At 51.0% G+C, this 21,181-nt stretch overlaps 1 protein-coding gene across 3 annotated transcripts in view; it reads right to left on the bottom strand.

Moving 5' to 3' along the window:
• Positions 1 to 458: 458 nt before the first annotated feature.
• Positions 459 to 21,181, bottom strand: part of SSH1 (slingshot protein phosphatase 1) — a 31,320-nt gene continuing 10,597 nt past the window's right edge. The window contains exons 1-14 of one of the 3 annotated variants that reach the window (XM_054645584.2): positions 16,947 to 17,184; positions 14,411 to 14,514; positions 12,633 to 12,697; positions 11,799 to 11,920; positions 10,052 to 10,120; positions 9,605 to 9,670; positions 8,240 to 8,434; positions 7,846 to 7,939; positions 6,679 to 6,807; positions 6,042 to 6,088; positions 4,716 to 4,862; positions 3,930 to 4,130; positions 2,619 to 3,213; positions 459 to 2,187 (exon numbers count right to left, since the gene is read on the bottom strand). In XM_054645584.2, coding sequence (XP_054501559.2) covers positions 916 to 2,187; positions 2,619 to 3,213; positions 3,930 to 4,130; positions 4,716 to 4,862; positions 6,042 to 6,088; positions 6,679 to 6,807; positions 7,846 to 7,939; positions 8,240 to 8,434; positions 9,605 to 9,670; positions 10,052 to 10,120; positions 11,799 to 11,920; positions 12,633 to 12,697; positions 14,411 to 14,514; positions 16,947 to 17,032 — 3,192 coding nt within the window. In that variant the 5' untranslated portion in view covers positions 17,033 to 17,184 and the 3' untranslated portion in view covers positions 459 to 915. The other 2 variants (XM_054645582.2, XM_054645586.2) reach the window with 2 other exon arrangements.

Here is a 21,181-nt window from a genome sequence, read left to right on the forward strand (position 1 = left end):
TACAAAACCAACAGCACAACCACAAAAGACGCTCTGTCACCTGCCGGGGTCCAGGAGAGCCACCCCTGCTCGGCCACCTCACGTCACCCCCAGCCCAGTGACAGAGGGTCCCCAGAGCACCCACGACACTGACACAGCTTCACATCACGAGGGTCCACAGGCAACCACTGGCCAGGCTCTGTCAGCACTGGGACAACACCAACCACAACGACAGCAAAACACCCCAAGAACACAACACCTGTGACAGCAACAGCCAGGGTGACATCAGGCCACAGTGTCCCCACAGCTCAGCACTCTGTCACCTCCCAGCAAGGCCTGGGGAAGCCTCTGTGTCCACACTCCTCCAGGCCTTTACAGCTAAAAGAATTCCTTCAAACAACAGCAAGAATTCTGGGAAAAGCCTTTTGGATAAAAGCCCCAAACAATAAACCAGGACAAAAAGCCAGCGAGAACAGAGGTAGTGTGCGTGTCACCATTTTAAGGATTTTCCACAAGTGCCCTGTTTAAACAGAGACTTGTGTTTGTTCTGTAAAAAAACGTCATGAATAATTATTTTGAGTCTTTGAAACAGAATATTTCAGCATTTTAGATATAGATAGAGATACAAATATCTATCCATAACCACACACAAATCCACATTATTACACTTGGCAAACAGTACTAGGAAGAGTATCCTGCAGGACAACAGGCAAGTCACACACCAAATCCTCCTCTAAGCCATGCAACACATTTTATTTCCCTTGTGCCCTTCATTGTGACCCATCATGGTTCTTTCCTCCTCTCTTGGAGCACAAAGAGGGGACGAGGAGGTGGCACCAGATGAGCTGCTGCAAGTCAGATGATAAAACAGCACTGGTGTAATGAATAAATGCTGCAAACCCCCAAAATCCAGCCCCCTCCTCCCCCTGCAAAGCATCAACTTTTGCCCATCCACAGCGTGTTCTTCAAGTTCCCAGGCAGAGGCTTCACCCCTGGTTTGGAGGTGCCGTCCGCGCTCCTCGGCGGGGGCTCACAGAGCACGGAGCACTCGCTGGACACGGCCTCCTTGGAGTCTGTGATGGTGGCCACGTCCACGTCACTCGACAAATCCTCGGAGGACAGGTTCAGACACCCCAGCTTGGCGAGGGAGTTGGACCTTTTCAGGGGGGAGGACACGGTGAGGCCGGCCAGGCGCAGCCTGGTCTCGATCTCCTGCGTGCGCTGCTTCACCAGGCCGGGCTTGCCCCGCACGCTGTGGATGCTGTCGCTGCTGGAGCTCCGGGTCAGGTTGGAGCTGCGGGAGGAGGAGGGGGTGTAGCAGATGGTCTTCAGGAAGTCCTTGGTGAAGCTGCTCGTGTGCTCCAGGCGGCAGCTGGCTGGTGTGGAGGTTTTCTGGGAGATCCCCTCCAGGACACGCTTCACCCCCAGCTTCTCCATGTCGTTCTCGGCATCTCCAGGCACCAGCGGGGCTGGTGCCAGGAGAGGCACAAGGCCAGGATGGGCCATCAAGTCCTCGCTTTCCTCCACGATGCTGGAGTCCACCCTGCCCAGGGGGCTGTCCCTGAGCAGTGCTGAGGGGTCTGAGGGCAGGCTCTTGAGGCGCTCCAGCTCTTTGGTGTGCTTCCTGACCAACCCTGCTTTCTGCAGCTGGAGCAGTGACTCCTGGTGCTGCATCAAGTAACTGTTGGCGCTCGGCTTTTCCAAGTCTTTGCTGAACAACAGGTACTTCAGGTCCTTGGTAGGTCTGGGGTCCTTTCTGGCCAGAGACTCTTCCCTCACCACCTCTGCGTGAAGGAGGCTCCTGTCACAGTGGGAGTTTCTCCTGGGCAGCAGAGTTTTCTCGGGGGTTTTTGGCGCATCTTTCCCTCTCTCCAAAAGGCCGCAGTGCTGATCCAGGGACCTGCACGTGCCAACCTCCGCAGCCCCGGCTCCTGGTGCCAGAGGGAGCGGAGCCTCGTTATGTTTAGTCCTGCCTGGCTCCTCGGGGGGTGCCCTGCTGGGCAGGTGTTCCATCAGGTGGGAGTGCAGGTGGGACAGCAGGGGGGGCTGGGTGCAGATGGTGCTGCTGCGCCGCGCGGCGCCGGCGCCGAGCCTCTCGCACTGCTCCCCAAAGGGGTCGGGGGCCAACCCCGCTGAGGAGTACATGCAGTCAGTGCAGGACTGGTAGGAAGGCTTCACCTTGCTGAGGATCCCAAACACGGCATCGTGCTGCAGGAGAGAAAACAGGGACAGATCAACGAGCACAGAACAGACACCAGCACAGCCCACAAGGGATGGGACAGCCAAAGAGATCTGGAACAAAGCCCATTTCCACCTCAGGCCCTGCAGCAGGAACTAAAGCCACGTGCTTTCCCAGCAGACAGTGTCTCCAAGGAATACCTACCGTGCCAAGCGAGGGTCATGCAAGCGAGCTGCCCACAGCACTTTACAGGGCACTCACTGGGCACTCTCTGGCATCTACATCCACAGCTCGGGCAAGCAAAGCCCTGGTGAGAAGCGCCTCGAAAGGGGAGAAGCTCATCATGGAATGAAAGGCTTTATCCAAGTCAAATGAAACTGGGCTATGAGGATGAGAAGAGCAGTTTCACTTGCAGCAGAGTCAGCCATGCCAATCCCCTCCATCTCACCTCCATACGCACCTCAAAATCCTCTGGGCAACTCCTTTTGCTGTTGTTGTTATTCAAGTTCTCCCTATTGAGCCTGCTCTCCTCCTTGTGCATGGACAAACGCCGCTTCCACTTTTCCATGGGATTTTCCTCCCTCACACCGTCCTCCCCTGGCTCCCCAAGGACCATCCTTCCCTTCCTGGGGCTGAAGTCCAGCTTCTTCTTTGCCTCTTTCTCACAGAAGCCGCCCAGCTCTGCCAGTGGCTCCGCTCTCTCTGGGGCCTTTTCCATCTCCAGCAGCCTCCCCTGGGAAGGTGCAGATGGAGGCTGTCCCACCAGGGCATCCCGCTCCAGCTGCTCCATGTGGAAGAAGCCCTCCCTGTCGCCGGGAATTTTGTTCTCCAGCAGCGTGTCCGAGAGGCGGCGGAAGCAGTACCCGAAGCCCTCGGAGCCGGCCCGGTTGTCCAGGTAGGCAGACTGGGAAGGCATGTCCAGGTCAGCCAGGCGGTTTTCCAGGTCAATGTCCAAGCTCTCCAGTAGGAAGTCTCCCGAGCCTGTGGTGCCATCGGTGTTCTGGGGCAGGTTGCTCTCTGCCTGCTGCTTCCACAGCTTATTGTGGCGCTGCTTGCTGGGGAGAGGACAAGGACACGAGTGACTGCCCTGCAGGATGCCCAGTGCCAGGAGCTTCCTTCTGTCTCCACAGCTCAGAACACAGGGGCTGGGCCCAGACCTGAGATCCCACTTGCACAAAATATCTTCACCATTGGGATTTTTGCCCCCACCTGCCCATTCCAGAGCAGTTCCCTGAGTGCAGCCAGGGTGGGATCAGACCTTGGGAGACCCCTCAGGGCACAGAAGCCCCCTCAGAGCACAACAGCCCAAAGTGACCCCTCTGCACGTCCCGTGGCACAGTTCCTGCTGAACCAGGGGACAGAATTCTCTCCTTCTATTTAGCAGATAAATACTACGGCCCTTGCAGTGACAGAGCCCTGGGGTTGGCACAGAAGCACGAACACTTTGCCTCCGGAATGGCCTGAGCTCAGTTCTGCCTCATAAAACAAGAACAATGCTGTGCTGAGCAGCCCTGACTGCTGAGAAATCCAACGTGCTTCCCAAGCACGGAGAAACCCTCCCTGAATTACACCAGAGCAGCTCTCCCAGCTAATTTCCACACAGGGAGCCTGGCACAGGGAAGGTTTAAGAAAAGCATGATTGGCCCAGGGTCCCTTCTCAAGGGACCCTTCAGGCTACACCCCTCACACATCTGTGGCCATGACACCAACAGAGCCTTTGTGATGTTATCCACAACCAGCTCCTTTCCTTCCCAGTCATGCCCAGCCTTACCTGGCATCCAAAATGCCCTCGTACTCCAGCAGCTGCCGCATGAAGCCGGCGTTGGGCCGCGTGATGCTGCGCTTCTGCTTCACGTAGTTGTAGGCCTTCTCCAAGGACCAGCCAAACTCCTTCATGGCGTAGGCGATGACCGTGGATGCCGAGCGGCTCACGCCCATCTTGCAGTGCACCAGGCACTTGGAGTGGTTCTTCCTGCAGCAGGACAAACAGGAGAATAAATCCCATGTCACTGGTTATGGATCTGTTATGGATTCACTGAAGGAGGGACAGCGCTCCCTGCTCTGCCCACCCTGCACCACGGCTCTGGAGGGGAGAACACTCGGGATGATGAGGGCCAGGAGAAGAATCCCTGTCCACAAAAGCTGGGAGTTAGAGATGGGCAGCCTCACTCATTTCAGAGACCACCATGCCTCCATCCAAGTCTTTGGATACTGGGATCACTGGGAAAAGACTGAGTGTAGAGGCTCAACAGGGTTTGATAGGCTCTGTCTGCAGAGACAGCTGGGGCAGATCCAACACAGACACAGCTGGAGCAGCTCCAGAATGTCTCCAGAAGAGGAAACATCCTCATTTCCTTTCGGAAGCAAAACAAAGTAGTGACAAAAATGCTGGGCTAGAACAGGTTAATGCCAGTCCAGGAAGGGACAGGGCACGAGGGAGCTCCAGGAACTGGAATGATGCAAGGCCCTGCAGTTCCTGTGGCTTTGTGAGGGCCCAAGATGAGGCACAGAGAGCTGGGATGTGCCCTCCCCCAGGGCCAGGTGTGCCAGCACTCACTTGGCCTTGTTGATGAAGTGATAAGCCTCGTTCCAGTGTGCCAGCAGGTCCGTGGTCTCCTCGTCGTACACGCGGATGTTGTGGTACGCGAACAGGCCCGGGAAGAAGTTGTCGATCTCCCGGGTGACATTCAGGATGTAGTCAATGCTGTGGGACCAGGAGAGACACCCTGAGCTGCCATGGTCACCAAACAGGCCCTGAGGGGCACTGTGAATCCATGCTATCCAACCCAACACGAGCTGTAAGGTTTTGCCTAAGCCCTAATCCTAAACTCCTGGTACACAGGGCACACAGGGGCTGTTCTGCCACCTCTCACTGCCAGCACATCCCAAGTGTCCAAACACCCTGGGAGAAGTTTATTTTATCCCATTTATTGTCTCTGAGTCTGTGTAACCCAACCGGGAACTCCTTGCTGAGTTACACAGCTCTGGGGATGCAGAAAGAAGTGAATCATCTGGGACCACAGCCCAGGAATCACCATCTCCAGCTGCAGGTTTTAGCTGCAATCCCATCCCTTCCCCTTCTTTCTGACCAAAACCATGAGAGCCACATGCTATCTCCTGATTCCTGCCAAATATCACAGCAGGGATAACAAGGTATCCCAGAATGAATGTCCAGATTGATTTATCACCTCCTATCACTGAGAAAAATCAAGGACACAGGATATTTGTCTCAGAATTTGTCCAGCTTTGCCTTTGGACACTGCATATCCCAATGCAAGACATAATCATTAATACCCTGCTTGATTTCCTTGTCCCAAGATGTGCAGACATCTGCTCCCAAGGACTCCAAATGAAACATTTTCAGCTGTGCTGAAATTGTGAAGAATTTCAGTTCCTTACAGCAAGGTTGGTGCAGGCCTTGAGTGACCAGCAAATATTTATGGGCAGAATTCTTCCTGATCCAAAAAGTGTGGCAGGGAATGGAGCCAAGCAGCACCATGGGGATGGGAGGGACACCTGGAGCTGCCTGTGCAGGCAGGTGAGGAGGAGTTTGCTCATCCACAGGCAGCTCTGCTCCATCTGAATGGAGATTTTTTTTCCTTAGTGCTGCAACCTTTGCTCCTCTGCAGCCTGCAGGAATTCACACCTGGCACAGCACTGGGAACACTGGGGGATGGAGATCCTGATGGACCTCAGCAATGACAAGTTTTGTTATTTTCACTCTCTGAGGTTGGAGAGATTTCTCCACACAGCTGCTGGTGGGAAGTTACCATGTGGCTGAGGGGTAAAATCATCCTTAGAGCCTGCAAATGTCCTCTGCAGAGTCCTGGGGGAATTGCAGGCACACAGGGGAGGGTTTGGAGCTGGGAGGAGCAGTACTCACCCCGAGCCCTGCAGCTCCTCCAGGTTGGAAGCGTTCCACTCGGAGCCCTGCAACAGCCACAAAAACACGTTCCCAAGGGACCCCAAAACAGCCCCTTTTCCCTCAGGTTCTGCAATCCCCCAGCCCCAGCCATCCTCCTGAGCCTCTGAGACAGAAATAGGGCATTGATGTCCTGTCCTGCTGAAGGAGGGACCAGGGCACAACTCACCCACAGAGTTAGTTCCAGGCCAGGGTGAGACTGAGCTCATCCCAAATCACTGCCCCTGGCCACTCTGCAGTTTTAAACACGGGGAGAAATAATTCAGGGAAATGAAATGAATGCACCTGTGATCCCAGACATGCCACCCATGAGAAGTGAGGCAAATCCTGAAACCCTGGGCGTAGTTACATCTTAGATTCTCCCCAGACCTTCACAAGAGAAAGCTTTAAACTTTTAAAAAGCAGATTTTGCCCTGAAACACGAGCAGTTCCTCTGACTCTATCCAGAACAACAACAAAAAGACCCAATGGGCACAAAGTGCTCATCTCTGGGAAGTCTTTGTTCCAGAGGCAGAGCCTGGTTTTGCCTGGAGTACCATCTAGTGGCAAAGGATTGGACACAGCACAGCAGAGCTCTCCTGGAGCTCCTGCCACTCACCAGGTACAAATGATCAAAAATCAGGGATGGTTTGTCCATCTGACCCAGGATCAGCAGCATCTCATTGTCTATAAATTCCTTGAATTCCTTCAAGTTGCAGTTCATGTGTTTCTCCAGCTCATTTCGGATCTGCAGAGCAAACGCAAAGGATGGCATTGGAATCTTGGTGTCCAACACAAATATTTGTGGGCACTTCCCTGCAGAACACTTTTCACTTTTTCATTAAAAACAGCAACAGGGACTCAACCTTCTGGAGACCAGGAATTTCAGCATGTGGCACCTCTCCAATTATCCCAGAATGGTTTGTGTGGGAAGGGAGCTTAAAGCTCATCTCATTCCACACCTTCCACTATCCCAGCTTGCTCCGAGCCCTGTCCAACCTGGCCTTGGACACTTCCAGGGATTCCAGCTTCTCTGGGAATTCCATCCCAGTCCCTCACCAGGAAGGATTCCTTCCCAATATCCCATCTATCTCTCCCCTCTGCCAGTTTAAAACCACTGTCCTTTGCCCTGGCATCCTGGTATCCTAAATCCCCAAACTATGGAGCTGTAAATAAAGCTTCAGATAACATCTGAGGGGAAAAGAAGTATTTTGGGGTACCTGCTCCTTAAAAATAGTAATTTGAGAGATAAAGAACAAGAGCTTGTCTGCAGGAGGAGTGAACACATCCACAGACAGACACGTTCTCAGCTTCCTCCTACCACTTGCATGTTAATAACCTGCCTTAAAAACCAAAAACCACCCCAAAAAGAACCATTCCCATTCTGATCACGTCTGCACCGTGGGTGGATGGATTACACCAGCCTGGGGGATGGATCCCAACGAGCTCTAGCCTTGATTTGTGATTTTCCATCCATAAACTCACCAGCAAAATGCTGTCTGCAAGGTCCTCTGACATTTGTCCAGGAAAAAAAAAAGGAAATAAAACCTTCAAATCTAATTTGAAAGTCACACAGCTGTTACTGAGGTCCTGACAGACAGTTGTGATGCTGGGATTATCCTGATTTCTCAGGAGGGAGCTGCAGCAAAGCCAGAGCAGAGCCTTTACAGAACGGTTGAAATGCACATTCCAAAGCCAGGGACACCCAGGCATCTGGTGCCTGCTCACCACTCTCTAGAGAGGGAGTCTGGCAGGAAGAAGAAGAGTGAGAATTTTTTGTATTTACCTCCTTGGAAGTCACATTTTCCAGGTCCTTGCTGGTCATGATGCTCCGGAGCTTGGCTTTAATGAGCCGCTCCGTTCGTTCCCTTTCTGTCGGCCTGGGGAGGAACAGGAAGAGGAGAGGATGAATCCAGGCTGGCAGCACCTGCACAGCACTGAGGAGTGAGGGGAAAGGCTTGGGTTAAAGGGAATCTTTATGGGAATCATAGAAAAAAAAAGAAAAAAAGCAGTTTGTTGGTGCTTATACATTATATCACAAGCTAAAGTTTCGGGTCTGATTATTTCACACAAATTCTCTTTTGTAGCCCCAGAAAAGAACCAGGCCAGGAAGAACAGGGAGAAGGGAAGATTTCCTTCATGAGCCAAGAAAACTTTCCCAAATAAAATGCTGCACTGACTTGTCAACAAAGAGGGCGGGGGAGTCGGGGCGGGTGGACTCCAGGTCCTGCATGGCGTTCCACTCGTTGATGCAGCTCTGCTCCGAGCTGATGCAGCTCTCGTAGTAGGTGGCCCACACCAAGGCCACCCCCCCTGGGAAGTAGTTGTACCTCCTGGCAACTTCACAGGCTTTGTGGAGGATCTGTAAAGCAGACCTGCACGGTGGGAGAAGAGATTTGGGCAGCTGTGAGCAGACAAAGCAGGAGCTGAGAGAGTTTCATAGAGAAAAGTGATTTTCAGCTTTCGTTGTTGCAGTTTGCTCTTTGAAAGCAGGAAATTTATGGTGCCAGAGCTCAAAGAGGCACAAACTGCACCTTGGGGGCTTCTCACAGCAGGGCTGAGTCAGGGGCTGAAATCTTCTCCTAATTAATAGGGAAGAAGGAGGCACAAGTCGCTCTGGGATCTAATCATGAACCAGCTTGTACAGCCAAAGGAAGATAAAGAACAGGGACAATTTTCCAACCACCTCCAGCAAGGAGCCTGATGCATATTTACCAGCATTCCTGGCCCCTGACAGGCTCCAGGGACAGGGCCCAGATTGGGTCATTTGTTTTTGCAAATCCTAACATTACTTTTTCCTTTCTTCCCTCCTCAATTTTTCCTTTCTTTAAGGCTCTACTCTGAAGTTGTTGCACTGAACACATCAACCACATCCAAGGCTGGCAACAGAAGGGGCCAAATTCAAAACTGACAGGAACAGGAGATTTGTTTGTTTTTGTACCAAACCATCCCCAGCACAACATCCTGCTGCACAGCTGTATCTCCTCCCTAGGAGATGCTGCAGGGACAGGAATCTCTCCAGGCTCCAAGGGGACACAGCATTGCCCAGGCAGAGGGAGATGCAGTTCCATGTGGAGCAGCCTCTTCAGGGAGGAATTTGCTGGCTCAGGGGTTTGGAATCCCTGCACAGGGGAGGGGTGGCAGGAGCTGGAAGGGGAATGGACACCTGGGGCTGCAGGAACCCCAGGAATGGGGCAGGACACTGGGAATGCCACAGGCTGGCAATGGGCCCTGAACCTCCTCTGTCAGCCAGTGAGAGAAACATGCAGAGAGGGGAAATTCTTGGAATTCGAGCTCATCTTTCATATTTATTCATCTCCCTGGTGCCACTTCTCCCATGCTGAAGGACACAGAGTTGCTCTGAACTGAAGCAGCAGATCCTGCTTTGGGATCAGGATTCCCACAGCCCCTCTGCTGACACAGGGAAGCAGATCTCTGCTGCAGCTCACTAAATACCCACTGTGGAGAAGGCTAAAATGCAGCTGATTTTTCTAAAATTTACTGACAGAAAGGAGAGTGTCTCCCTGAGCCCACCCCTCACGTACCACATGGCTTGCACTGACACAGGTTTGAAGATGTGCATCCTCCCTGCAGTGCTCACGCTGAAGCCACTGATGGAGAGAGGGAAAATTGAGTCAAAAACTGCTTTTCTCTGCACCCCAACCTGCCCTCCACAAACAGCCACTGCACACAAAGGCCAAAAGAATCAGGATGAGAATTTCTCTCACTGATTTTCCAACCTCCCAAGTATGAATGGCAAGAGGCTGCCAGGAAGGGGAGCTCCAGTCCTCAGTGGGGTTTCAGAGCATTCCCTGGAGCCACAGGAGCAGTGTGAGGGCAGCAAGACAAGAACTCACTGTCTGAATAAGAGGACTCTGCAGCCATGAATCCAAAATGGGCACTTCATTTGCAAGGTGATGGAGAATCTCTCCCAGAGCAGCCCCCAGGTAGGGAAGGACATTCACATTTATCCTTTCAATGTGGTTTCTTACCCATCCCCATCCAGATGGATTTTAGTATCACTCCACAGGCGAAGAACCATTCCTATAGTGCAGCTTTTACTGGAAGAGAGATGGTGAAACAGGAAGTTAAATATAGGCCACAATGTGGTCATGCCAATAGCCTAAATTATTAATACTCTTTAAATTTTAAAATCCTCAAGCCTTGCTCTAGTAATCTCTTGTAATATTTCAGGCCATTAAATAAAACTGGAAGCTGGAGTCTGAAGGTCTGACAAGGTGATAACTCGTGGTGATTGCTCCATGGGATCACTCTAACAGGTGGAACAGATGAAAATGGATTTTAGGGGTTTATCTGACCCAAAAGAACACTTTCAGTTCAGACAGGCAATCTGGCAAGAAAACCTTGCTATAATGAAGGCCAGGAACTTCCTAGCCATAAATAATTAAGCTACTGAGATATTCAGGTTTTAAAGGAAATTGGGATGCAGACAGCAACAGAACTCCATCCTTCCTCTTGCCTCACATCAATAATCACCAGGAGCCAATTAATGTAAGGCTGTTTCAGAGTGGAGGGTGACATGGCAAACCTCCCCTGCTGTGGCACACCAAGGGAATGCCACATGGGAATTTCAGAGCAGAACAGAGGCAGCATCAAAGCCAATGACAATAATCTGACAAGGCTGGGAGCTTCCCTACAGATCCCTCTGCTGTACAGAGCTTCCCCTTCCTACCTTCCAGGGGAAACCACCACTAAGGTTTTCCAGAATGAAACAAAGCTCACAGAAGCTGCACCACAAGGACAGGGCAGCTTGTTAAATCCTGGGAGAACACACACAACAGCCTGGCAGCTCCAGCCTCTGACTCCAGTTCTGCCAAACCAGCCCCTTCTCCCTGAGCCAAGAGCTTTTCTGCCTTGGTTTACTCACCAGAACTGGAATAATCTGAGAGAGGCTGCAATAACAAAATATTTCACTTGCTTTTCCAAATACTGTGTGCTCTTATCAGGCAGACAAAAGGAACAGCTCGTTGCTGACACAGTTGTTTGTTGGTTTTGGAGCCACTTCTGCAGTATTGTTTTTTGACGTTATTTGGCAACAAAGCTACTACAAAAGCAGCTCCATTGCATCATTCCATCAACACACTGGAGTCTGGGGGAGAGAATGAGTTCCAGTTTTGCAAATGTGTCTGCAAGAGCATTTTGTAGGGAACAGGCAGCAAACTCCCACTGGTGAGGTGGATGCCACAGCCTTTGATTCCACAGAGGCTGAAAGAGACTCATCCCCTGTGATGGTGTTTGCAGGGGTCTTAGGATGGGGGAAGAGATGAGGATCTGACTCCATGTTTCAGAAGGCTTGATTTATTATTTTATGATCTATATTGTATTAAAACTATACTAAAAGAATAGAAGAAAGGATTTCATCAGAAGGCTGGCTAAGAATAGAAAAGGAATGATAACAAAGGCTTGTGACTGACTGAAACAGTCCAGACAGCTGGGCTGTGATTGGCCATTAATTAGAAACAACCACATGAGACCAATCCCAGATGCACCTGTTGCATTCCACAGCAGCAGATAACCATTGCTTACATTTTGTTCCTGAGGCCTCTCAGCTTCTCAGGAGAAAAAATCCTAAGGAAAGGATTTTTCATAAAATGTGTCTGTGACAATCTCCGTGTCCTTTCCCTCGCTGCAATCTGCAGATGCAGGTAACCCAACTGCTCAGGGACATTTTGGTGCTGCCAGAGAGCCCATCCTGCCTGGCTGCCAGCTCAGACCTACCTCTCCTTGCTGGAGAAGTCCACTCCCAGCAGGATGTTCTCCTCGGTGTCCTGCCGCCCGTTGCTGTACACCACCACCATGTAGCGCACGCGGTCGCTCCACACGCTCTCCAAACGCACGGCCTGCAAAGCCCCTCTGCCTCATTAGTGCTGCCACAGGGCTTTGCAAGGTCTGACTACCCCCAAAAGCTTTATTTAGTGCAGTATGGAAGATACAGCAAGGCTTGTTGCTGTTTTGGTGAGGGGAAGATGAGCTGAGATTACAGGTTGGGGAAACGCTACAGAATGTAACCCAAAGGTTTGCTCTGAAGTTTCAAGCAGGAAGTGTTAAAATACTGGTCATGCACTGAACTGAAAACAGGCAGGCTTCTCCCACACCCAAACCTTCACTGAAATAGCTCAGTCCTGCAGGAGGCACAACTGGCATCAACTTCTCTGCAGAGAAGTGACTTTTACAGCAGATTTTTATCTGCAGATTTCTTCAAAAGAAAGCCCAGCCCAGCTGATGCAAGCAATTTCAAGGCTGACTTAAAAGTGTCCAAGAGAATCAGCAAGGTCCTGTCTCTCCTCCTGCATTACTGTTTGTCAGCTGGATGGAAAATGAAATCTAACACAACAACCCATTTCAGGCAGAGCAGTTCCCTGAGCCAACTCACACCTGGACACAAGGACCAGGACAACAGGAGGGGTCAGGAAAATGGGTAGGGCTGGAAACCAGCACAAAGTTAAAGCAGCTCTGAAATCCAGGATTTGCCAATGCTTTTCCTGCTCCTCTACAGGTCTGTTGCAAACACTTCCAAGAGAAAAGAGAGCAGGAAAATGCACCTGTTCTTACCAGTTTGATCCTGTCCTCGCAGCGCAGGAGGTTGATCATCACCTGGAGGTGCTGGGGCAAGTCACCTGCACAGAAAGCACAGCAATCATCACAAAGGGGCTCCTGCTGCACTAGGAATCAGCAGAGTCTTGACCTTTAAAGAAATTAGATGGTTTTGAGTCAAAACAAATACTAATTAAGGAGGTCAATTAGCTTTGCTGTCCCAGAGAGCACTAAGAGCAATGAGATTCTTGGATGGGCATTCCCTGGATGGGTGAGAACCCAACCTTACAGAATTTGGAAGCCACCAAATCAATTGAAACCACCAGTGCCTGGCACAAGGGAGGATTTCTCTTCCTGTCACAGCACCCTAGAGAGGACAGAAAAGTTTGGCCATGAGAACAGGTGAGGAAGAAGAGAAGGAAAAACTCTGATTAAAAAAACAGGAACAAAGGAGAAAAGAACAACTTTGAGCAGTGAATCACCCCCAGCGTGGTGGGATCAGCCCCACCAGCCCTGCAGAGGGTGTGACTGAGCATGAGTGACCTCCAGAGGGAAGGGCTGCAGCAATGGCCTGGCTTGGGTGATGGAGCCCTTCTGTCTCCAAGTTCTGCTCGTGCACTGAGTCCCCTCAGCTCCAGTCCTGTGGGTACATTTCTGTTTGGGGAAAGCAGACGAAAGGAACAAGGAATCTACAGGAAAACAAACCAAGTTCCCATCTAATAACTCAGTAATGCACTCATAACTTTCCATGGGAGATAAAATTCCTTCCGTAGGCTGTTTGCTGGGTATGTGGAATTGCTGACAGTTAAAGAAACCCAAAGCCAAGCTTGGCACTCAAACACCCCCTTTGTGCTGGAGTGTTTGCTAAGCAGCACCACACAGTACCACACTGTGCCTTTCCCACAGGCTCCTGCCCTCAAAATGCCCCAAAACCCCAGCTCTTCTTGCCCAGTACCCACCTATTCCCAAAGTGCCAAAGGCAGAGGGTGTAAATCTGGGGAAGCAGAATCAACTTCCCTGGATGCCCTTATCTGCATCCAAATCTCTGTGTACACTCACCACACCACTCCCTGCCATTTCTTCCCACCAGCTGGCAGCTGGAAGGGCCTGGGGGAAGCAGGACAGTCTGTTCTTAAACCATGATAAACTCCAACAGATTGTGGTGAGCTGACAGGAAAGGGGGTTTTCCTGAAACCAGGATATGAGGAGCTATCAAATGTACATCTGTCCAGATACCCAAATCCTGATCAAACATCCCTTAATCTGACCAGCAACATCCAGACAAAACCAGCAACAGGAAGTTCCAAAGCAAAAAGTCCCAAGCTTCAGATGACTGGAGGCTGGGAGAGCCCCTGGAGGAACGTCCAGGACATCCCCAAGTGCCCAAGGGGTGCTGAGCTCTGTGACTCAGCCCTGCCACAAGCCAAAGGGGAGGCAGAGATTAACTCACTGAAGCACAAGTGACATTTCCTCCTCTGTGGCTGAGGGAAATGGAGAGATATTCCACACAGCCCTTCTGGCTGCACAGGCTTCCCTGCCTGAAGAAAGCCATGCAAAATGCCATGGTTTTCACAGAGAATAAGTTTCTATTCCAGTCACAGTTTCAAGAGAATGATAAAAGTTTAAACCAAAACTCAATGATCCCAATAAAAAACTCAGGAATTTGAAACCCTGGGTTTGTTCAGCAGGTTGTACAAGGCTCTCCAGGACAAGCTGGGGTGTCACCCACCTGTGCCATCAGCCTGTCCCTTTGGATGGGAGGGAAAAAGGATCTCCAGAGGGGATTGAATCATTACCTGCATGCTTGTGGGGATGCTGGAGGCTTCTCTGGCCCTGGGAGCTGTTTCCTTGCTGTAAGAAAAGAGCTGCACCTTTCACCATGAAAAAGCTCTCACTGAGGCTGGAAAATAAAAAACAAAACACACAGGAGTCAGCTGAAAGGAACGAGCAGCAAAATGTGCACATCTGGGAAAGGAAGTGCTTTCCTCACTAAAATAGTAGGATTTTGCCACAGCCACTTGCACAGCATGACTCTGGGATTATTCATGGATTATTCATCTGTCATTTTCCAGCACTGTTTTATTACTTGGCCCCTGCAGGAGATACTTGCCTGAGCTGTCATGGGCTGGAAATGACTTTATCACTTGATTCTAGAATTCTGCAACTCAAAAGAAGCAAAGGGTTGGACTTTTTACAGGCTGAGACCTGTAATGGACTGGAGAGCAGGTTCTGAGCCCATCACTTCCTGCTGATTGCAGTTCTTGACATTTCTCTGGAATGCAAAAACAAGAACCTGCAACTGTGTAGATTTAAAGGGGAAGGGAGATGGAAGCTGCACATCCCAAGGGAAAGGACACAGCTCTGGACCCTCAGGGAAAAACAACCAGCACAGGAGCAGAGGTTTGGCTGTGCTGTGGCTGGATCAGCATCCTGGGATAGAGTCTGGGCAAACACAGTGACATTTCCAGAGGGAAATGACACCCAGGAGCATAAAGGAGGAGAAGGTAGAACAGCACTGTCACAGTCAGATTTCACATAAGAACCTCAGAAATCCTTCAGAAGCAGCTTTGGCCAGAAGCAGTGAAGTTGCATTTCCCACATAGCTGGAAATCCCTGTCTCCTGAGACACCTTTCAGCTGCACAGGAATTGCCTGGGATGTGTTTGCTCTGCTCCCCAAACAGCACAAGAGCTCCAAAGCCCAATTTTCCACCACCCCACGCTTGCAGCCATAGATCACCATCAATTACTGTCTGCATCCACTACACAGAAATGCTCCATTATGAGACTGTGCTATACAGGAGCTCCTTATGCTCCAGCAAATGATCCCACTGGAGTCACTGCTCCCAGCACTCATCTATCCCATATTTTATCCATGGTCTTTGCCTTGGGGCAGGAGTGAGTGGTAATGCTCCCAATGCTCTGTTCTACCTCAGCATTTTTGTGAGGACAGACATGAAATCCACATAATTTCAGATTTTTTAACTTCTTAAGAACACAGCCCAAGTTCCCAGGAAAAGCTTCCTCCTGTTCCACTGAATTTCAAGAATTCCCCAGAAAAATATGGATCAGGTTTAAATTAGAGATTTCAGTTGCTTTTAAAAAGTGAACTAAAATTTTTGCCTGAACTTCAGGCTCCACAAGATCAGTAAAGCACAGCAGGAGAAGAACACTCTAATTCCAACAATTCTCCACCTCCATTCCCACAGGGTTCCAGCACTCCCCCCTCACCTCACTGGCTGGGTGTGAGCAGGATCCAAGCTCAGCCTGGCTCAGGATAACGGCTGCAAATGGGAACAAATGGGAATGTGGCTCCTTCCAAGAGCCAGCCAGGAAGAGCCTTGTTTCCTTTTCACCCCAGACCTCACAGGAAAGCGTTAAAAAAGGCCAGAAGTGACACAAAGGCAGCGACCCCCACACAATGTATGGGATATTCAGCACTCACAAGAGGCAGGGAATGCTTGGATCATGCACCAGGAGATAATTCACAGCATTCCCACCCTGAGAATCTGGGGGAAAATTTCTTTGGGAAAGCAAAAAAATATCCTGAAATAGGATATTTTACTCCAGTGTTTTACCCCAAAGGATCTTTGATCTCAAAGTACTGCCTAGGATTTCTACAGCACGAAAAACCTTGGAAAAAGCAGAGCTCCTTCCCAAAGTTATCAGGATCTCCTGCTCTGATGATACATCTTGACAGATGTTCTCCTCTCCTGCAGTCAGGAAATCTGTGACAATAAAGCAGAATATTCCCAGTTGCAGGCAAAAGGGAAAGCTGTGCTGCTGGAGCAGAGTGGTCCAGGAAAAGGACAATTCACAGAGCAAAATATTTGTTCCCGTGTATCCATGTGCGTGGAAATGAACCAGAAAGCAAAGCCAGGAGCCTGCTGAGAGCAAGGTTTCCATTCCCACTGAGATCCCCGTTCCTGCCCTGCACAAACCCTCCCGTCCCCCCAGCGCTGCCCATCTCCACACCAGCTCCGCTTTCCATGTGCCCAGCACGGTGCCAGGCACAGGGAACACACCCAAACGCCTCTTTGCTCACAGTTTACACCACATTGTAACTACAACGTTACCCAAGCCCAGCCCTTATCTCCGCTCCGGGAACTGTCTGCGCTCTGCCACTTCTCACAACTGCTCTGGGCACAGCTCAGTGAGAAAGGCCAGGCTCAACTCCCTTGTAAATCCTGCAATCCCAGTAAACAACAAACTCCGAGCATTTTTTCTTTTTTAAACTCCTAAAGAGCACCCAAATCCTGGCGTTAAAGAACATCCCCATCCTCTCTGCCCCTCGGCAGGGGTGACAGATGCCCCGAAGCACAACCCATACATACTAATTCGGGCTGGTTTTCTTTGCACGGCGGCAGCATCGTGGTGGCCCCAGCGTCAGACAGAAGTCAGCAAAATCGAAAAGATTCATAACCAGCTGGAAAACTCACATACTTTTGCTTCTAAACCCATAAAAAAACCCAAACCAGCAGATGGCAAAGAAAAGGTCAAGCGTATTTTCTGTGTGGAGCAGAGGAATCGCGGCTGCCGATGCTCCCCGGGAACTGGATGGCTTTTAGGGAACACTGTGTCTTCCACTGATATCCTGCCTTGAAAAAGCACTTGTCCCAACACATCCTGATGAAAGAGCCATTCAAGAGGGGAAACAAGCAGCTGAGGCTCGGCTAATCGTTTCCCTCCTCCAGACTTGTTTGTTTGTTTGCTTCCCCCCTCGTGCTCCAGAGGCTCCTATCAGCACCCACACAGCCCCTGCCTGCGGGAAGTCCACATTCCCTAGGAGGGACAGACGAGAGGAAAAGCATCCCAGGGACTGGTGCCTGATCGTTCCTTTACAGTTAAAGCAATGCTTCAATACAGATACAGGACATTTAAATGGTCCTTCCCTCAGTGTACAGCTCCCCCGTTGGATTTTCAGAGCCGTTCCTGAGCTCCTGCTGGACAAGGAGTCTCTCAAGTGCTCGGTGTTTGTGTGTTAGGGGATGGGGAGCACTGAATTCCCTGAATATTTGTTCCTTACAAACCCCAATTCTTTCTGCAGGCACACACCATAAGGCCCCTCAGGTCCCAGCAGCCTGACCAGGGGAATGAGGAGCTCTCTGTGCATTCTCAGCCAGTTTTCACCCAGTTTGACTGGCACACACCACAGAAACCACCCAATCCCTGGATGCCCTTCCAGGAATCCTGACCAGCACAACTTCTTTACAAGGAGTCACTTCAGGCTCTCGAATAAACACAGAGCCCACTCACAGCCCCAGGACCCCGATGCTCCAATACAGCTGCAGGCCAGCTCTCCTCCCACTCCTTGACCTCGGCTTACCAAACACAGGAAATTATTACCCCAAAAGAGGGAAAAACCAACACTTCCAACACCTGGGAAACGCCAGGAGTGTCAGGAGGAGGGTACAGACAGTGACAGTCCCTGCTGCCCCCAGAGGCTGGCAAGGACAGGGTGCTCTTGGCCACAGCCCTGCCTGAGAGGGCACCAGAGGCTGTTGCTCCATCCGTTGGCTCCGTGCTGCTCCACTTGAAAAGGAAATATTTCTTCCCCTTTGGGAAAGCTGCAGAGGAGCGTGGCTACAACACACATCAGCCCCACTTGGAGTGGCTGAGGAACACAATAGGCAGCGCCTTCCCGGCGGTACAAACTGCCACCCCCCGGGGCCAGGAATGCCAGAAAGCAATCCCGTATACAAACACCGCGTTTTGGGAAAAGAGACAGAGCTGCTCATGCTCCTGGGCAGGCAGATGCCAGTCCCACAAGAGCTTTCCCCGGGCAGTTTGCTTTGCCATCGTGGCTCCAGCTGTGGGGTGTCCCAGGAGGAATCCTTGCATGCCTCATGTGCCTGAGTTGCATGTTTTAATGGGGGAATCTCACATAAGCCATAATCATCTTGCAGGACATAAGAAAACACTCTGTTAACACATCTTATAGCTACAGAACTCATCTCAAAATAAAGATCCACAAACAGAGTCTGGAGAAAGAAAGCCACTTTTCCTGGGAAGACCCAGGCAAGCCTGAGGTGAGTGAGCAGCCTCCTGAAACCAGGTCTGTGTTTAAGGAAGAAAAGAAACCCCAACTCCCACAGGAAAAAGAATATTCACTTCTCTCAAAATTGGTAATGATTTTACAAAGGCAAACATGGTAATGCCTCCCAGTTCTTTGGGTTTCATGGCATCTTCGACTCAAAACATTTCCAAACTGATAAGGTGATGGAAAAACAGGCCTTGTGAGCACCACAGAATGGAACACACTTCCCTTTTCTATAGCCCTGTTGATAAGGAGGAAGAGAACTGATTTTTTTTTCTCCTTTTTCTTCCCTCCTTTGCTGCTTGGTCTGGAACAAGCTTGGCCACCTCAAGGCAACTGAGAAAGAACAAAAACCAACCCTGGAGAGGGGTGAGCCAGCCCTGCTGGATGCTCCCATAGCCCAGCCAGACCCTCCATATCCCAAGGGTGGATTTTAGGCAGGACACTGCAGCGAGCAGAGGAGACTGGCATCGTCCCACAGCCACACCACAACAGCAGCACAACCCAAGCTGGGCAGGAGCACATCAAAGAGAAAGGAGAGAAACAGGAAGAGTTGAGAGCAGCTGTGTGGCTCCTGCTCCCCAAAAAAGCCGACGGTTAAGGCGGAGGCACTGCTTGCTCTGGGCTGATAGAGGCACATCTGATAACACTTCCTGATCCCCAGAGGGGCCTTTGGAAGGGCCCTGAGCAACACAAAACAGCAGAGGGGAAAAAGGGACTTCAAAGCTGCTCCTTCCCATGGCATTGCACAGCCCCAGGGACACCAGCAGCAGCAAGTCCCTTCTCCTGCTCTTAATGAAGTGTGTCCAAGTGGCTTTTGCTCCGTGTCACACAAGGATTAAAGGGACAAACAGAGGTGGGAATATCAGCACAGCCATCCCAGCTCAGCCCCACGTGGAGCAGGGCTGCCACAGGAGCAGTGTGCTCCCCAGGGAGCAGCACCTGGAAAAGCCCAGTTCCAACACTGCAAAGATGGTTTAGAACAAAGAGCTCTTGCACATGTGTAGGATTTGGGATATGCTGACAAACTGACCCGTGGTCAGGACTGCAGAGGCCCAAAACACCTGGCAAGGTCAGAGAGATCTGCTCAGGACCACTTGGATTGAGGTGTTTTTATTATCAGAAATGCAAGGCAGGAAAGCTCTTTCCATACCCACGACTTCCACACCCAAAGTCATCATTCCCAGACCTCCTGAGCTGAAGACAAGTCACCCCCAGAAGAAAAGCAAAATGTGGGCTGCAGGTTCACAAGGAGAACATCTCCCCTTCCTCAGACACAGCCAGGGCATCTCTGTGCTGGGAAGGGGTCAGGCAGCAGCTCCAGCTGGGGGGTGTTGGTTGTAAAGCCTCCCTGCAGGAGCAAACATCTCCCCCCTCTATTCTGAAGGAAGTGAGATGTTGGGGAGACCAAAAACCTCAACTTGCTGTTGTCAGCAGAGCAGGGAGCAAGGGGAGTGTGAGTGTGCATTGTTGGGCTCGGAGGCGTGGGGATCGTGGGCCACAGCCCAGCAGGAATGCTGACAGGGCTGCAGACACTGCAGGCCATTCACACACAAACGCTCCTCTGGCACAAAGGGCAAAGAGACAAAAATGAAATCAATCATGAAGCCCACAAAAGCCAATTTCCCAACAGAAATAGACTGGTGATGATGTCCCTCCAGCCACTCCTGGGATGCACTGGGCTGGAGCGGGGATCAGCACAGATCCAGATCTGCACAGAGCAGAACCAGCTCAGCTCTGAGTATCCCACCCTGGGGACAATCCCAGGATCCAGGCTGTGCCTGCAGACAAGCCTGGAGCAGCTGGGATAAACCCTCCAAGAGAAAGGGCAGGAAGAGGGAAACAAACAAATGAGCAGGATCATGGATCATTCCCCATTCCAGCAGACTTGCACAAAGTAAATTGACAGAACTGCTCCCAAACAGCCAGGAATGAGAAAATTCTAGGAATCCCTAGTACTTGGATGGTGAAAAGCCAAATAAAATAAGAGATTGTTTCACAAGGAAAAAGAAATCCTTTCTGCTCATCCCATTAATTGCAGAGTTCAAAAAGGCACGAGGCTGATCCCAGCATCACCCAGCTACACCATGGGCTTGGAACTCGCTCTGAATCCCCAGGAGCATTTCTGAGATTCCCACTGGAACACGATGGCATTTTGGTGACAGTCACTGTCTCAGGAGGCCAGGCCAGATCCTCTCTAACCTCAGCCTGCAGGAGATGCTAGGAAGAGGAGTATTAACCCTATGAGTGCCCCAGCACTGGTGTCCCCAGTGCATGCCCTGGACTGTCCCCAGCCTGCTGTGCCAGTCCCAGGGCCACCCACCCTGCCATGGGGGCTGGCCAGAGCTGCTCCACACAGCAGCTCACCCTCACCTGGAGTCATGGACTTGGAGAACAAGGCTTGGGAAAGCAGCAGCTGGCAGAGGGGAACACACAGAGATCCCAGCATCAGCACCAATATGGATTTCCCTGGTGGTCTGACTATTCCCAAAACACTGGCTCCCTGTATTTTCCTACAAGTCACTGTTCTGG

This window comes from Agelaius phoeniceus, chromosome 18 (genome assembly GCF_051311805.1).
Source record: "Agelaius phoeniceus isolate bAgePho1 chromosome 18, bAgePho1.hap1, whole genome shotgun sequence".
NCBI classification, from domain to species: Eukaryota; Metazoa; Chordata; class Aves; order Passeriformes; family Icteridae; genus Agelaius; species Agelaius phoeniceus.